At 40.8% G+C, this 19,171-nt stretch overlaps 1 protein-coding gene across 2 annotated transcripts in view; it reads right to left on the bottom strand.

The window, feature by feature from the left end:
• The window catches only part of SYTL5 (synaptotagmin like 5), a 107,975-nt gene that overhangs the window by 30,819 nt on the left and 57,985 nt on the right, over positions 1–19,171 (bottom strand). For both annotated transcript variants that reach the window (XM_049643685.1, XM_049643686.1), the window contains exons 6-8: positions 7,291–7,432; positions 3,412–3,541; positions 918–1,024 (exon numbers count right to left, since the gene is read on the bottom strand). In XM_049643685.1, the coding sequence (XP_049499642.1) occupies positions 918–1,024; positions 3,412–3,541; positions 7,291–7,432 (379 nt within the window). The remainder of the gene's footprint in view (positions 1–917; positions 1,025–3,411; positions 3,542–7,290; positions 7,433–19,171) is intronic.

Here is a 19,171-nt window from a genome sequence, read left to right as displayed (position 1 = left end):
CTTTGAAACCATTTGATCTTATTGCCCCACCCCCTTTTGTGGTAGATTTTAAAATACTTTCCAGGTTTTTTTTTTTACTCTAGTAAATAACAGTGAGCTTTAGAACCCAAGTTTCCTGGCTTGTTTTGGAAAATTATACTACTGTCATTTAACATTGTTTTATAACTTTCTTTCAAAGAGTTCAAATTCCATTATAGCAATTACACAAATCAGAATATCAAGGTATTAGAACTAGAAGGAAACTTAATAATTTAACTCAACCTTCTGATTTCAAAAACGAGTTCACGTTTGCACTAAAGTTTACATAATTTAATCTCATTTATGAAGGTAGTTTATTAGGGGTAACTTGAGATGTACAAATGTTAATATAAAATATACAGTCAGATAAATCTGGTAATATATGATTTAGAAAATGTTAGCATCCTTCATTTTCCAGGTTTAGATTAAGTGATGTTAAGCCAGGAGTTGAAATCCCCAAGAGGTATTTTTTTAGGGATAATCTTCACCCATTAACCTGATTACCAGTTAACTTTTCTAAATCATTATTTTTTCTTTTTTTTTTTTAGAGAGAGAGAGAGAGAGAGAGAGAGAGCACATGAGCAAGCAGGGGAAGGGGAGAAGGAAAGAGAATCTCAAGCAGGCTCCACATTCAACATAGAGCTCGAAGACGTGGGACTTGACCTCACAATAATGAGATCATGACCTGACCTTAAATCAAGAGTTTGACTCAACCAACTGAGCCACTCCAGGAGCCCTTCTAAAACATGCTTTAGTTGTTTTTATATATTGGTTGTGAAGACCAGTAGAAACAGATTCCCATATATCTTCACTTTATTCTCACCTAAAAGTGGGAAGGTTTGGAACAAGACCGTGCCCTTTCCTCATGATCATTAGACTTTCTTCCACATCCAACTTACCAAGTCTTTGTCTAAAGCCCCAGGGACAGACTTGCTTCTTATGTTTACAGTATTCTCTAAATCTTCTGGAAATGACCCACTCAAATCTAATTCAGATCGACTCCGGTCTGGAGGAAGGAAGAGAACAGGAGGGATATCAATCAGCTAATTTTGTTAGAAGATTTCATTTTTTTAAATGTTTGTTTAGTTTTGAGAGAGAGAGAGAGAGAGAGAGAGAGAGAGAGAGAGAGAGAGAGAGAGAAGAGAGAGAGGGAGAGGAAGAGAGGGAGAGAGAGAGAGAGAGAGGGTGCCCATGTGAGCCAGGGAGGGACAGAGACAGCGGGAGACAGAGGACCTAAAGCAGACTCTGCACTGACAGCAAAGACCTCGATATGGGGCTCAAACTCACAAACCATGAGATCATGACTTGAGCCGAAGTTAGATGCTTAACCGACTGAGCTACCCAGGTGCTACAATCTCATTTTTCATTGCCAATGTTTTATCATTATTTCCATTCTTTCTAGGCACAGGGCATGGAGTGTTAAGAAAGCAACAGAGAAACTTCATGCTGCTTACACTAACATACTTTTTTAAAATAGTATTTTCAAATTTTCTTTGACAGCATTATCAACACTGATGCATTCATTTCACGTTTGGTTAAAGGAAGTTAAATGCTCTGTTGTAAAATGCAAATTTTTAAGCTAAGACTTCTGTTTTTCTCATAGACTAAAAAACTCTCACAGAACGGGGCCTTAAAATATAATGAGCTCTTAGAAAAAAATAAAGCATTAATCATTCTTGATTTATATATTTAGAGAATTCACTGTGTTTTTACATTTGACATACAATGCTATTAAAGGATATAACAAATTTCTTTCACATAAAAAGGGAGTGGCCATAGGAAAACTGAGAGGAAGTTCCATTTCTTCAGACACAAGAATAGTCTTTCATCAGAGGAACATCTTGCTTTCAAATATGTAATTGTTTGAAATTTTTAAAAAAATTTTTATTTAATTTTATTTATCATTTTTTTTGAGAGAAAGAGAGACAACACAAGTCAGGGAGAGGGGGAGACAGAGGAGAGAGAGAGAGAATCTTAAGCAGGCTCTGCACTCAGCACAGAGCCTGACGTGGGGCATAATCTCATGACCATGAGATCATGATCTGAGCCGAAATCAAGAGTCAAATGCTTAATCAACCGAGCCACCCAGGTACCTCTTAAAAATATAATTTAAAGAACAATGCACCACTCAGTAATGCTGTAGACAACTTACTAAGACAAAGACAGTTCATTTACACAGAGTGGTGGTTCTATGTCAAAGCCCTGCTGGGATAGACATAGTTGTTCACTACGAGAAAGATTAAAGAGAGCAAGTTCGTACTTGAGTTTGAAATGGTAAATGAAACACTGCAGAAGTGCTTAGCACAGTGCCTGACACAGAGTATGTGATCAAAAAACAGGAGCTGTTGACTAGAAGGAGTAGAAATATAATCTATGAGGTTGGCCTGTAGACTAGTTAAAATTTTTTCTATTAACAGGAGAAAAAATTTTGCAGTCCTGAACAAAATGCAACAAGAACCACATATATTTAGAAAACTCTTTGTGAGCTACATGACTAGGAAAGACTCCTCAACTCAGCACACAGAATCTAGCCTCAGGCTTTATGCAAATATCATCATTAGGTAACAGTTAACCTTTCCATGTTGAGGATTCTGTCATGATTGTAATTCTACATAAAGGACTACTGCAAATGTCTCTAAAGAATTTTCTTATTCGTAGGTAATAAAATTGCAACATAAATAACACCTGTTTCACAGGGTTGTTGTGATGGAGAAGTGAAATGATATACAGTATTTGAATGTACCATCCGAATGAAAAGGGTTATTACTCACTTTAATGCAGCTTACAAGCAACATTTTATTTAAACCACAGGATAATTATTCTTTCTAGATATAGGGCATTTTAGACCATCATGTCTACTGAACTATCATTTCCCTGAATTCTGGAAAAGTGTTATCCTTCTACCAAATGAACCAATTATATTTCCTACACTCCTATACTGATGTTTGGTATAGCTCTGAAACTTGACTGACAAGCATATACACTTAATAAATGGATTTTGCATGAATGCAGGAGGCTCAAGGTGTCGCCTGGGTCCACATTTAACCTGTTCTTATGGAATGGACCTACCATCACAGGTCAAGGGACAGACGATTATTTTCTAAAGCATGAAATATCCATTTAATGTCACACAAGACTGTCAATCCAAAACTTAGTCAAGGGTGCCTGGGTGGCTCCGTCAGTTATGCTTCCAACTCTTGATTGTGGCTCAGGTCATGATGTCAGGGTTTGTGAGACGGAGCCCTGTGTCAGGCTCAGCGCTGACAGCGTGGAGCCTGCTTGGGATTCTCTCGCTCCTCTCTCTGCTTCTCCCCTATGTTCACGTGTGCGCTCTCTCTCTCTCAAAATAAATAAATAGGTTTAAAAGAGAGTAGTCATGCTGTAAATACCCACCTGAGGAGAGGGAGACCTCAGACACTGCTATGGACGGTGTGCCAGAAGTGTTTCTGCGACGACTCTTTGTGAGGTCGTCAGATGTGCTTTCAAGGGCAGCCAAATCCATGGAATTTTCGAAACCATGTTCCTTCTCACAAAGTAAAAATGAAAAAAGAACATTATGATGACTGTAGTTTACTTTCAAATCATATTAATATACTTCAGTATAACCACATTTATGTTGTATTACTCTTTAGGAGGGGCTAGTTAACATTAGCGGTGGGGGGTCCTCATCAGGGGTCCATATAACTCTAAAACTTACTATCAATAACCGCTCTATAAAACCCATTTGTTAATTAGGACAAAAGTTGTTCCAAATAATTTTACATTCACAAAACTGCGAGTGTTCCAATATATAATTAGCAAGAAAGATGATATAGGTACAGCTCCAATCTTAAATGAACTCTATATGAGAATATATAGAGGGGCGCCTGGGTGGCTCAGTCGGTTAAGCGTCCGACTTCAGCTCAGGTCATGATCTCACGGTTCTTGAGTTCGAGCCCTGCGTCGGGCTCTGCGCTGACAGCTCAGAGCCTGGAGCCTGCTTCAGACTCTGTGTCTCCCTCTCTCTCTGCCCCTCCCCAGCTTGCACTCTGTGTGTCTCTCTCTCGCTCTCAAAAATAAACAAAACATTAAAAAATTTTCAAAAAAAGAAAAAAAGAATCTGGCTAGCTTTGCATCCTCAAGTTACACACAAGCTTAGTATTCTGTTTTCTCCCATGTTTGTCCCCATTCTCAACACTCTCTTTCCCCAATGACCCCCTACCTCCTACACCCCCATTTAACAGAAGACCGTGACCCACAATCCAGGTTAACACATGGCACAGAAGGGCTCCCAGGATACTGCCCCAGCCTTGCACCAGAGTCTGTTCTGATAGCTCAGTGCCTCTGCCATATCAGTTACTAAATATTTTGAATAACATTCCTTGTTAGGTTGCCAGCGAAGTAAGGGTAATCGCCAACTATCAATGCACTTTTCTGGGTATGGAACACTACTGCTTGCTGAGCTTAGTATAAATATTTATAAATTTTAAATCTGCCTTTTACCTTATCAGCAAGTACAATTCAGACTGTAAGTATTTAAAGAAATCTTCTATTTTTATTCAATCTGTCTGGATGCCTTTTGGCTTTTTCTTAAGAATATTTATAGAATCTGGCTGTTTACAGTCTCTGCTTTTCTTTTTTAAGTTTATGATTTATCTTTCCGAAGTTGCACTATAGGAAGAGTCGCTATTTTAAATAAATATTTAGTTTTTATATTCAGTATTTAGATAACAACTATTTTTATTAAAGTATCATTGCCATATGATGTTAGTTTCAGGTAGATAGCATAGTGATTCAACAATTCTGTGCATTATGCAGGGCTCACTACCATAAGCATAGTCACCATCTGTCACCATAGGATGTTATTACAATATTATTGGCTATATTCCCCATCCTCCACTTTTCATCTCCACGACTTACTTATTTTATAAATGGAAGTTTGTACCTCTTAATCCCCTTCACCTATTTCACCCACCCTCTCATTCCCCTCTCCTCTGGCAACCACCAGTCTGCTCTCTGTATACATGAATCTGTTTCTGGTTTTGTCTTGGTGTGTTCATTCATTTTGATTTTTAGAATCCACATATAGGTGAAATTATGTGGTATTTTTCTTTCTCTGTCTGACTTCCCTTAGCATAATACCCTCTAAGTCCATCCACATTGTCACAAATGGCATGAACTCATTCTTTAAAAAAAAAATTTTTTTTATATTTATTTATTTTTGAGAGACAGAGCACAAGTGGGGGAGGGGCAGAGACAGAAAGAGACAGAATCCGAAACAGGCGCCAGGCTCCAAGCTGTCAGCACAGAGCCTGATGTGGGGCTCGAACCCACAAACCGTGAGATCATGACCTGAGCTGAAGTTGGACGCTTCACCAACTGAGCCACCCAGGCGCCTCATGAACTCATTCTTTTTTACGGCTGAGCAATATTCGATTGTATACATTTACTACTTCTTTATCCACTCGTCTATCAGTGGGCACTGGGGCTACTTCCATATCTTGGCTACTGTAAATAATGCTGCAATAGGCATAAGGGTACGTGTATCTTTTTGAATTAATGCTTTCCTTTTCATTGAGTAAACACCCAGTAGTGCAATGGCTGGGCCGTAGGGTACTTCAATTTTTACTTTTTGAGGAACCTCCATACTGCTTTCTACGGTGGCTGCACCAGTTTGCATTCCCACCAACAGTGCACAGGATTCACGACCTTCATTTCTATCTCCTTGTTCCAAAGCCCAGTGTCTCACTTGCGGGAAGACAATGGCATCCTAACTGGTCTCTTGGCTTTTCCACTTGTTCCCCTACAGCTGCTTCTCAGCACAGCCTCCAGATCCTGTATAAAAGAAGCCACATCTTCTGCCTATTTTTCATTGGATTATGTCTTGGGGTGTTGGGTTGTGTAAGTTCTGTACACATTTTGAATTAAGGAGCACAGTCGTCACGATGAGCGCCAAGTGATGCATGGAATTGTTGAATCAGGATGCTGTACACCTGAAACTAATACAATTCTGTGCATTAACTATACTGGAGTTAAACAAACTAATAAAAAATAACAAAAAAAGAAGCCACATCGTGTCCCTCTTCTGCTCAAAACCCTCCAACTGTCCCCAGCTTATTCCAACTCAATGTCAAAGTGCATACGGTGGTCAGTCCCTATTACCTCTCTGAGCTCACTTCCTCCTCCTCCTCCCTTTGTTCACTCACAACAGCCAAACTGGCCTTCGTGTTCTTCCTTAAATATACCAGGCACGTTCCCACTTCAGAGTCTTAGCACTGGCTGTCTCTCTAGGGGCGTTAAAAATATTTTAGGCACTGGTTGAACAGTGCCTTGACCATCCAAGAGGGAGGCCGGCCGTAAGTAATTGGAACAGCCTTCCCTGTATGTGTACCTGCTGAATATCAGTGCTGTCCCTACCTGGAGAAACACCTTGCTCCAGACTCCTGCATAGTTAATTCTTTCACTTCAAGTCTTTGCTTGACCAGGACCAAGATTTCTTAAACATAGATGTCAGCTCTATGTATGGAGCTTCCTGCTTAACAAAAAATCTAGATGCTCATTGATTCAAAAGAACCATTTCCATATATGTATATATGGAAGGTGTGTGTGTGTGTCCACACACACACACACAGTTTGTTTATTTTTGAGAGAGAGAGGGGGGAGGGAGGGAGGAGCAGGGAGAGATGGGGACAGAGGATCTGAAGCGGGCTCTGTGCCAACAGCAGAGGGCGCGATGTGGGGCTTGAACTCACGAACCCTGAGATCATGACCTGAGCGGAAGTTGGAGGCTTAATGGACTGAGCCACACAGGCAACCCATATTCTCTCTATATTTTATGTATAATGCAATTTAAGTCTTTATGGTGTGTCGATCCCTAATTTTAACAGGTGTGCATAAAGAAAAACTATTCAAATATTTCAAGATTCTACTTTTCCTGATTTAAATCAGTCTGGGAAAGTTTTAGTGCAGTCAACTTAGGAATTCTTGGCAAATAACATGGAAGATCAAACTAGGAGACTTCTAAACATTATTTATATTTTGTTTAAGCCACATAGCCATTTAACCCCCCATCATACAAATACCACCCTTGAACCTGCTCCTTCCCTTTCCTTCACATTTCTGGCTTCCCACCAAGAGCTAAGGGTGCAGGAAGTTCAGTCCTGATAACGAAGCATCTACAATTAAACAGCATAAACAACATGCTTCAAGATCCCGAGAACTCAGACCCAACCAGGCAATGGTGGTGAGGTCAAGTCTCGGAAGCTGGGTGTCCTTTCGCATTTGTGGACTTACTCCACTGCTGGCTGAGGTCACGCTGCGTGTGCTTGGGGCCGGTGACCGCTGCGTGACGGGGGTCACTCCACTGCTCCGGCTGCTCTTCCGAGTTGCCGGGCCGGCTTCCTGGTCATAAAGGTCTGATGAACCAGTGCTTCCCCTAAATGAGAAAGAATATTCTGACTTTAACTAGGATGCAGACCAGCAAGCAAAGACACAGCCATGGAAAAGCTTCCAAGAAAATGATGATGACAAGTGAACCCCCCCGAAACGCACTGCAGCCACACTGGAATCGGTCGCTATCTTCCTCAGAGACTCACTAGGCTCAAGCCCATTTGTCTGACTCCAGGGTTTCTGTAACTGAGCTTCACCCGACCGTTGCAGCCTTATTTCCTACTGCTCACCAGCATCCTCCCACCTGCGCAGGTTCTCCGCTCCCCTCTCAACTCACCACACTCACGGCACCCGCTCCAGCTTCTACCTCTAAGGCTTTTTCTCATGTTCTCTCCACCTGCTATGCTCTATTTGCCACTCTGCACTTATGCAAATCTTCGCCATCCTTCATGGCCCAGATGAAGGCCAGCCTCCCCTATCAGGCACTTCCTGTCATCTACAAGCCTTGTGAACCTCTGCTCTGCTCCGTTCTTACTGACTCACAGTCTTTGCCAAACTGTGTAGCACTTCACTCCAGGATGTCTTATTTGGCTTCTAAGTGATCCACATATATGGGCCTTGTTGCCTCTTTCAACCTGAGCTCCTTGGGGACAGAGTTCATGACATATTTACCACATTATCTCTACCACCTTCATAAATGCCTTGGTGCAAAGGAGGCACTCAGTACATACTTAATCAAAGAGTGGGAATTATGTTTTATTTCCCTATGTTGTTTCAGTGTCTGGCTCATGGTACACATTTAATAAATGTGGCATAAAAATAATGACATTTGGTAAATGGGCTTGACTCACTTCGTTTGCTAAAACTGATTCAATCCCATTCAATAATGATTATAAAATAATAGCTCCTGCCTTTGAGGTGATCATGATTTTCTGATTACATGGAGTTTCGTAAGTATAAGTTTTGAACAAATTAGATTTTAAGAGAAGTGTTTGCTCTATTTTATTCTTTATCCTCGGTGAACACAAAATACGCTAAGTGGTAAAACATAAGCCTTTGTGAATTTCACTATTTGATTTACTATTTAGTAAGTTATAAGTGCATCTATAATCATAAGCATGTTAAAGCCTAGACGTGATAGTTAACAGTGATTAGAACTTACGTTTGAGCCAATCAGAAAAGATATGCAAAAGAATAGAGGAAGAGTGCTTTAAAAAAAAAAAAAAAGGATGTCTCACTGTGCATGTGACATTACTGGAAGACAAATCTGGCAGAAGAAAGAATCGGCAATGACCACTGCAGCTATCAACCACAGCTCCTAACTTTTTCAAGGCTCTGCACCAGAGAAGCCACCAAAATCAAATCAAATATGCCCTGATTTTTACTCCTGGCTACCACCACCCTCAAAAATTATGCAAAGAGAAGCTACATTTACTGAGTATTTTCTAGGTGTTTGACACTTTCCATGTCCCAACATCCCTGTAAGAAAAACATTCTTATTTTAAAGATGGGAACACTGAGTCCTAAAGAGGTTAGACAACTATTCCATGTACGTAGGCATAGGTGTGTGTACACACACAACACACACCACCCCCCCCCCCACCACACCGTCGCACAGTTCGTACATAATAAAGTCAGGATAAAAACTGAAAATTGCCTGCCTACCCAAAGCCTACGCTCATTCTAGTTTCTCCTGTTGCTTACTCATCACTCACCAAGATCAAATTGATAGAACCAGGCAGGCTGTACATTGCTAGAAGGAGCTATCAAACAGAAAACAATTCAAGGGTGAGAGAGCTGGGGGTTAGTTTCTTGGAATCTGATGAAAAGAACTAAAAGTTCTCTGGGTAGCATTCCTACGATACCACATAGAAACAGTCTCTGGCTTCTTCCTCTAGATATGGCACCCTGAATGAATTATAGATTGCTCAGGAAGGGTCTAGGACTGTGTCTTGATTCTGACAAGAGAACAAAGTTTTATGATTAAATAAATTTATATAATTCAAGATTCTAAGTTCCTTGGAGACTTTCCAGAGCCCTCCAAGCTCAGGTGCTACACTTTTACACTTGACGACAGTTAACCATCTGAGTGATTTTGCTCATCTCAGAAGTCCTACCTAGAAAGATCTTAGAGACCTACCCAGGAACACTGTGGTGGAACCACAAAACTTTTCTGCTATTTTAGGTAAAATCTCCTTGAAAAAACAAGGGCTAGACATTAATCTTGCAGAAATGAGCCAAGAAGTTAGGATCCAAAGGGACTCATGTCGATATATCTGCTTGTGCCTGTCCTGAAAGTTCTCCTTGACCCAGGTGGTTTTGAAAAAGTCCCCATCTCAGATGAGCTTCACTAGAACCAAAAGTCCTACTTATGTAGAAGCTCTGGCAGAAGTTGATTAATTGTGGTGATGACATTCAAGAGGCTATCCTGTAATAATAAAAAAATTCTTATAAGTCAGCTACTGGAAATTGTTGCCAGAAGCACTACCTCAAAAATGACATATAATTTCACATTTGTCCCTGACATTTACCGTGAGCTTCTCAAAAATATTTTCCTCTCAGTCAGTTGTTTCAGTTGGTCAGACTAAAAAAGATTCAGTCTGATGAGGCATAATATCATAAATAGTTGGGTGCCAACTCTCTTAGATGTTATATAAAATATGACATAAAATACATAAATCATTGCCACTTAAATAGGAAGAGGATAAAAGAAGTCTAAATTCAAGAAGTTTAAAGTTCAGTTAAGAAACAGCTATTTTTTGGGTCAGAGGACCTGAATAGGTATCTTCCCAAAGAAGGCATACATACGGCAGACACACGAAAGATGCTCACCATCACTAATCATCAGAGACATGCAAATTAAAACCACAACGAGATCTAACCTCACAACTGTCAGAATGGCTAGATTCAAAAAGACAAGAAAGGGGCACCTGGGCGGCCCAGTTGGTTAAGCATCCAACTCTTAATTTTGGCTCAGGTCACAATCTGCCATGAGATCGTGCCTGCATCGGGCTCCACATCCAGCTCCACACTGGGCATGGAGCCTGCTTAAGATTCTCTCTCTCCCTCTCCCTCTGCGTGCACACTCTTTCTCTCTCTCTCTCTCTCTCAAAAAAAAAAAAAAAAAAGAGAGAGACAAGAAATAACAAGAGTTGGGTGAGGATGTGGAGAAAAGGGAACCTTTGTGCACTATTGGTAGAAATGTAAATTGGTGCAGCCACTCCTTAACAAATTAAAAGTGGAAATACCATACGGTCCAGTAATTCCACTCCTGGGTATTTACCCAAAGAAAACAAAAACATTAATTCAAAAAAAATATATGAACCCTTAAGTGTATTGCAGCATTATTTACAATGGACAAGATATTGGCGCAACCCAAGTGACTACTGATAGATGAATGGATAAAGAAGACGTGGTATATAGATAATGGGATATTACTCAACCATAAAAAAGAATGAGATCTTATCATCTGTGACAACATGGATGGACCTATAGGGCAAGGGTATAATGCTAAGTGAAATAAGTCACAGAAAAATATATCATATGGTTGTATTCATATGTGGAATCCAAAAAACAAACGAAGAAATGAAGAAACAAAATGTAGAATCAGACGTATAAATACAGAAAACAAACTGGTGGTTGCCAGAGGGGAGGGAGTGGGAGGACAGGCAAAACGAGAGAAGGAGAGTGGGACATAAAAGCTTTCAGTTATAGAATGAGCGAGTCACAGGAATAAAAGGTACAGCACAGAGAATATAGTCAATGGTATTGTAATAGTGTTGCGTGGTGACAGACGGTAGCTATATCTCCAGTGATCGCAGCATAACATACAGAGTGGTTGAATCCCTGTTGTACACCTAAAACGAATGTGACGCTGTGTCAACTATTCTTAAAAAATGAAAGAGCTATTTTTGATTCAGATATCAGGTCACTGATACTTAAATTGGAAGTGTTAGAAATCAGTATCAACAAAACTTCTAGCTAAAATTTGCTTAAAGGGAAACTGACAAGAAAGAGAGAGATTTTTCCTGTTCTAGAAGGGCCCAGAGTGTGGAGATAGGACACCGCCTGGGGAGCTCAGACATCCCAGGTTACCTGAAAGACACATTGCCTAGAGTAAGAAACCGTCTCGTTTACTTTAGCTTATGAAATATACTTTAAAAGCCTTCCATTTTGTTATCTCTAATTTCACAATGGCCCCAAATCTTGATAATGGCTTTCTAGATTTATTTTTAGATAAAGGATCTAAGGACAAGGGACAGAGACTATAATTTAATGAGTTGCCTTTGTGGATTATATAACCATCTCCCAGGAGTTGTAGTCCGGAAAGCATTTCCCAGGATGCAACCCTCCCAGAGTGGCCTGACAATGTTGAGTCTGTGCCCGCATGGTTAAATGAATACTCCCCTAAGAAAGCTCAACCAAAAGGCAGCATTAATATCAGAGATACTAACACTCACTGTGACAATGAGGCTAGTGCATAGCATGACACAGAGACTGCGTATTCTTTCTGTGGTTTATGCACTTTCCTAATTTTTTTTGTTATATCAGATCTGAAATGGATATATAAGAAAAGCAAGGGAGGTAACAGAAAGTGAAGTGATCCCATTAAATGGCAAAGATGTTAAACATGAGAAAGAAAAGAGAAAAAAGCTGAACATAGGTCAACTTTCCAGTCTCTGGTGATCCCAAAATGCTTTGCCTTTCCTAACAGTCTTATGAGAGATGGGTGGTCTTCATCTGTGGCTGCACATCAGAAACAGTGGGGGAGCTTTTAAAAATCTCCAAGCTTAGACTACATCCAAGACTAATCACATCAGACTCTGAGCATGGGATCTAGGCCCATAGGATCGATATGTTTTAATGACACCACCCCTCAGTGATTCCAATATACAGCCAAGGCTGAGAAACACTGGGCTAAACTCTTGATTAGTTTGAATTTGTTCATCTCAGACATCTCTCCATCTGCAATTTGCCCCCCTCATACCACTATTTTCTTAACCTCAGTAATCACATCAATACAAGTGATCTGTCCTCAAGACTTAGCCTGTGGATAAATGGAAGGACACTTTCTTTGTTAGTGAGTGAACGTGTTGTACCAGGAATCAGCAAACTACGGTCCACGGACAGAATTGAGCCCATTGTCTGTTTTTGTAGCCTGTGAGCCAAGAGTGGTTTTTACATTTTTTAAGTAATTGAAAAAAAATATTTTGTGACGTGTGAAAATTACATGGGGTTCAAATGTCAGTGCCTCTAAATAAAGTTTTGTTGTAATGCTGGCATGCCCATTCATTTATCTATTGTCTACAGCTGCTCCAAGAGCAGAGTTGAGTGGCTGAGACAGAGACCGTGTGGCCCAAAAAGCTCAAACTATCAACTATCTGTATATCTACAGAAGCTGTGTTGACCCCTGTGAGTACTGCCCATCCACACAGGCACACAACATACAGATACGGGTATCTCCATTTAACAGTCAAATCCTTGGAGCACCCGGGTGGCTCAGGCGGTCGAGTGTCCGACTTTTGATTTCAGCTCAGGTCATGATCCCCACCACAGTTGTGGGATTGAGCTCCGCATCAGGCTCCAGGCTGAGCAAGGAGCGGCTTAAGATTCATTCTCATTTTCATTCTCTCTCTCTCTCTTCCCCCCCCCCCCCCCCCCCCACTCATGTGCTCTTTCTAAAGTGAAAAAAAAAAAGAAAAGAAAAGAAATAAAAATAAAACTCTTTGGAGAGGTTGACACATCCTAAAAGGATGAATTTCAGGTACTGCGTGCCTGTGTGGATACATGTGTACAGATGTATGTGTTTTATTCTTAGGCATAGGTGAACCATCATAGGAGCTTTGGAATGCAGAATTAGGGAAGCAGAGAAATGAGGAAAAAGTACAAGTTCATCAGGAAGCTTCTCTAGCTGCAGTTTCCTCTGAAGTCACTGGCTTTCTGTGATTTAATTACACACATTTTCCTCCTGTCTCCTTCTTGGAGAAAGGATACAATGTGGTGGGTACTCAGTGAAATTTTGTTCAATGAATCATAGTGTTAATTATATAAAGAACCTTTATTTTTTTTAACTTTTCTTTACCATTTGTTGTTTTTTTTTTTGAGAGAGACAGACAGACAGAGACAGAGAGACAGAGTGTGAGCAGGGGAGGGGCAGAGAGAGGGAGATACAGAATCCAGGCTCTGAGTTGTCAGCACAGAGCCCGACATGAGGCTCAAACTCACAAAGGGTGAGATCATGACCTGAGCCGAAGTCGGACGCTTAACCGACTGAGCCACCCAGGCGCCCCCAAGAACCTTTATATTTGATTTACTAAAACAAAGGTGATTTGTTTGGTGGGTTTGAAAATGTTTAGCGTTTTCTTAAAGGACCTGCTTTATTTATTTTTTTTAATATAATTTATCGCCAAAATGGCTCACATACAGTGTGTAAAGTGTGCTCTTCGTTTTTGGGGTAGATTTCTGTGATTCATCGCTTACATACAACACCCAGTGCTCATCCCAGCAAGTGCGTGATGGGCATAAAGGACCTGTTTTAAGAAGACTCTCCTTAAAGTGGAGGATACAGTCACCATGAGGAAAGGATTCTGAGTGGGTATGAAGGAAAAGAACAGGTAAAACTCCCAGTCTGAAAATACTTTTGTCTTTTACCATCACAATAGAATCCTGATCCCCTGTCTTCTTTCTAAATAATGGATGAAACCCATTTGGAAGAGAGAGGCCACCAGCCATGAAAAACCTTGGGTGAATTGGAAGTCAGGGGCAAGAAAGCCGATTGCCTCCATGTGTAGACACCAAGGAAAACAAGTGTTTAGCAGAACTTAACTTTCAGGAACTAAAGGGAAAAGGCACATGCTCTGTACTTAATAGCTCAAATTTGCCAAACTCTTGTTCCATCTGGGATGCTATGTTGCTTATAAAAACAGATCATCAATGTATCCGAAGCCATCTGTATCTCGGTCCAACTTAGCTCTTAATTTCATCTCTTTCATACAACACTTCAATTTTTACACTCTAAAATCCCCCAACAGTTCATTTTCCAGTACACACAACATCGCTTTATGCCTGTTTTCCTTTATACTTTCTCTTTCCTCTGTTTCATTCTTATCTTTCTTCACCTGGCAGGGTCTTCTTCATCCCTTAAAATTGCTTAGAGGTCATCTCCGTGAAGCTTCTCTGAATCCTCTCAAAGGATAAATGCCTCTCTCTGGTTTTCCCATAGCACACAGAACATCTTTTTAACATGATACAATATTGTCTTGAAATTATGTGGTTATATCAATCTTCCTTGACAAATTGGATGTTCATGAAGGGGTGGAATAATATCACTGTCTAAAACCTTCCACAGTTAACTACCATTTGGAATACGGCACTAGGACAATAATGTCGACAGAACTGTGTGTTGAAATTATTTGTATAAATAAAATTCACAGGTGAGCCAGTCATATACCTCTACACCTTAATGATTTGCAGACGGAGAAGACCATTGGTGTATCTTAGATACCCTGAGAATGGACACACCACAAAATACGCCTGAAAAAAATTATTATACCAGAAGGGGGAAATGTGTTAAATTTAGTTCATAGAAATAGGACATGTCAAGGCAGTGAATCTTTGAGAAACGGCTGCAGAAACAGATGAGAGAGCAAAGGAGCTGTCCTTGGGCTCACAATCATTTGACCACAAGAACGAGGCAAGTCAAGAACCCAGTTGTAATCCAACCAAAGTATAATATCAAGAGTCTGGCTGAACGACCAAGTCTCCATAACTCCTCAAATTACTGTCATTACATAAAGGAAAGTCACACCTATATAAAGTTAGCACAAATCAGGAGCTGAGCAACCAGTGGTCTGACAAACTGCACCTTTGGAAGAGGCCCAAGAGCAGTCTGGGAAGGATGCTGTAGCAGACCCCAGTGCCCCCGCCCAGTTCCCTTGGCACTCACCTCTACCCACAGAATCCTATTTACTGTGAACACCCATAACTCTATGCCCGAGGACATTTTTTGGATCACAAGAGCATGGAGCACCTGTGCACAGAACAAGTCAGAAGTGCCAAAGAGTCAGTGCCCCAGAATTAGTCCTCAGCCAGTGATGAACAGGGAGCCGGTGTATAAATACCCCAGATTCCCAATCTCTTGACTAGATAATTCTAAAGTGTGTTGTACACTGTTTCCTGCAGGTGTCCACTGAGAGTGAGCACTGGATCCCCATAGTAGTAAACGGCTTCTTTCCTTTCTCTGGCTCACTTCCCCACTCCTCTTGGGTTTCCAAAACCACCTCCTAAATAAATTATTTGCTCTTGAATCCTTATTTCGGGGTTTGCTCTGAGGGGACCCAAATCGGGGTAGGTGTGTATGATGGGCAAAGGATAAGTAGAAAGGGATGACTATGTGGTATAAACAGAAGTTTCTAGCTGAAGATGTATTTGGCGACTCCAGACTTCATATTACTCCCACCGATAGAGTCACGGTCTAAGCACATGAAACACTGGTGAATCTGATACGATTGCCATATTCTCCAATGTCACGACAGACCTGCCGCAGAGAAACACAGCATCTTCCTTTGTCCATTTTGTACTGAACTGAGTGAAGGTTAAGTTCAAAGGTCCGTTTTTCCTTTATGTGTTTTAGGGGACATTGTTCATGTCCTACCCAGATCCCCTTATATCACTTGTGCTGGCTCTGCACGCTCATCTCCAGCTTCTGAGCGCTTGCCTGCTAATGGCCTGCGCCCATGGCCTTCAGAGATCTGCCCTTTAGCACTGGAGCAAGGGGCCTAGACATGCTTTGGAGTGGGTCTTCCCAGACCTCCGTTGGAGAGGTGTCAAACAAAATGCAGGACTCTCAGTTACATTTGAATTTCAGGTAAACAACGAATCATTTTTAGTACAAAAATATACTAATACTTATAGAGTATATGAATGAAAATGATATTGCATGGGGCATACTTTGTATCTTTGTTTGTTAAATCTGGAAACCCTATCCAAGGGAATTCAGAGTCATTGACAAATTGGTAAAGGAGTGCGATGGTCCAGCTCCTCAAAATGGAAAAACTCAAGAGACACATCTTATAGCTCCAGAATCCCTTGAGGGATCAAGCTGAGTTCTCAAATTCAGACCTCATCTGAGAAAGCACATTGCTTAGGTTCTTCCCATTTATTCTGCTTCCCTTACTCCTGTACTGGTTTCTCCTGGAATCACTTCATTAATAAATCACTTACTTATGAATCCTTGTCTGAGGGTTTGTTTCTGGATGGGCGTGACTTCACACAGATCCCTCACAAATCATACCGCATTGCCAAACTCAACACAATGTAAAAGGGCTTAGGACCCGCTGCCCTGAAGAGCATTCTATTTATTAACCATAGCTTCCATGCATATTCTTTTGAAAAAAAGAAGTCTCCTTTGCCTCATCTGTCAAGTCCCTAGCAGCAAGTGAAGGGCCGTGTGCTGTGCGCCTCTGGGAGGCTGCTGGGCCTTGCCTTACCCATTCATACTTTTCTCTGCTTTCAAACTACTGAAAAGAAAGTTAACCAGGCATCTGGTAAAACATCATTTCCATTCTGATAGGATAGGACTTTTAAACAAGAATTCCCAAGCCCAGCTGCTCCAGGAAAAGAGCAATGGACCATGAAGAAATATGCATTGTGCAGGAGAAAGGGGGAATTCATTGCTGAGCTGGGTCAGGTAACAGACCAAAGAGACTGGCTGGGCCCTTACAGCCTCTTTAGGGAAATTTGCTGTTCCATATTCTAAAATGAGTTACAAGGGGGAATGCAATTCTGCTTGCAAAAGCTTAGGAGGAATGGAAGTCTGCCAGTTTTACTACTTAGCTTTGCAGAATTACTGCAGCTTCAAGCAAACAAAAAGGAGCTAATATTTTTTGGTGGGGGAGTTAGGAAAAGATGGGCTACTTCCTGCCCCAACTTTCCAAGGAATAGTTTTGGGATAATATAACTCATCTCACTGTGGCAGTCCATTAATGAGTCATCGTTATGATAAATGCACGTTCTAGGAAACGAACGTTTTGCTCTACTGATCTCCCCAATGGCTTTATTCTCTTTCTTACCGGGAAAACACTGTTCCTGGCATGCTTAACCAAAAGCATCCCCGACTACCATATCCTGATCTTCTATAAACCATTTCAGGTACTTGGGATTTAGAAGATAAAGTCTGCCTCCTTTCAGTTTACAACAAGAACAAGAAAACCCTAGGTCAATACAACAGTGTTTGGTGAAACATGTCCATATGGCTTTACAATATTATGATTATTTATACTCAGCAGTAGATAACACAGAAGACATAAACCCAGGCACATGGATTCTGGAAGAACAGCAAAACCGTATTCTTGTTGAATAACTGTAACACTAATTAATTTAAAATGGAATAATCTATTTGCTGGGCAGGAGACTTTTTGGTTTCTAACAGGAACTCCATCTTTCCTCTTCAGACATATATATATACATACATATGCATGTATATATACATATATACATATACATACATATATATGTGTATATATGTGTATATATATGTATATATGTATATATACACATGCATATATGTATATATACATATATACATATATGCATGTACATATACATGTATATATACATATATGCATGTAGATATGTATATATACATATATACATATATATGCATGCACATATACATATATATGCATGTATATATGTATATATATATGTATATATACATATCTACATGCATATATATGTATATATGTATATATATACATATATGCATGTATATATGTATATATACATATATACATATATGCATGTACATATACATATATAGGTATGTATATATGTATATATATATGTATATATACATACATGTATATATGTATACATATGTATACGTATACATATGTATACGTATATGTATACATATGTATATGTATACATATGTATACATATAGAGATAATATATTTTCCCTGTATGTGTATTTTTTATGTATATGTATTTTCCCTGTGTGTGTGTGTGTGTGTGTGTGTGTACACACACATACATACATATTTTTTTTAGGAAATATGTAATTTTTAATTGGGTAACTGGTTTTTCTGATTGTGTTTTGATTTGAAATCTCCCGATTTGAAGCAACCCTAGGATTGTCCCTCTCCAGTCGGCTGACGTCCTCCTAAAAGAGCAGAGAAGAAAAAGCCAGTTTGACAGAACTGTCACATCACACGAGGTGCCGGCTGAAGGTTTTGTTTTTTAGATGTGGTCCAAAGTGTACATCCACCCACACTGGGTCCCCAGGGTGTTGTTGTAGGGGGACAGGTGTGGAGGCCTGTGGGCGCGGCCACTCTTGGCCTCCTTTCCGTCTCAGAGCCGCTCGGCTAGTGTCTGGTGGTCAGGACGTGGATGACCCGCCAGGCTGTCAGCGTGGCTGACGCCATCCCCAGAGCGGCCCCGCGGCGGATGGCCAGCCGTTTGGCTGACAATCTGCTGGCCGGAGCTGGAAGGGCCTGGGCTGCCTCTGGACTCCTGAAGAGGTCCAGGTGGCTCTCGGGCCTTGAATACATTGTCAGGGTGATGCCAGGAGAGGTACCCGTGGCCACCGAAGATGTGACAGCTTCTGCAGGCCCGGGTCGGGGGACCCTGGCCACCGTGCTATCAGTGCTCTGAGGCGGCAGCCCAGCCTGTTTCTGGGCCTCCTCTGCAGCTAGCTTCCAGTCCATCCAGGTGGTGTATATATATATATATATATGTGTGTGTGTGTGTGTGTGTGTGTGTGTGTGTGTGTGTGTGTGTGTGTGT

Source organism: Panthera uncia, chromosome X, assembly GCF_023721935.1.
Source record: "Panthera uncia isolate 11264 chromosome X, Puncia_PCG_1.0, whole genome shotgun sequence".
NCBI lineage: Eukaryota > Metazoa > Chordata > Mammalia > Carnivora > Felidae > Panthera > Panthera uncia.
Note: the sequence above shows the minus strand (reverse complement) of the source record. Positions and strands in the feature narration are given on the sequence as shown.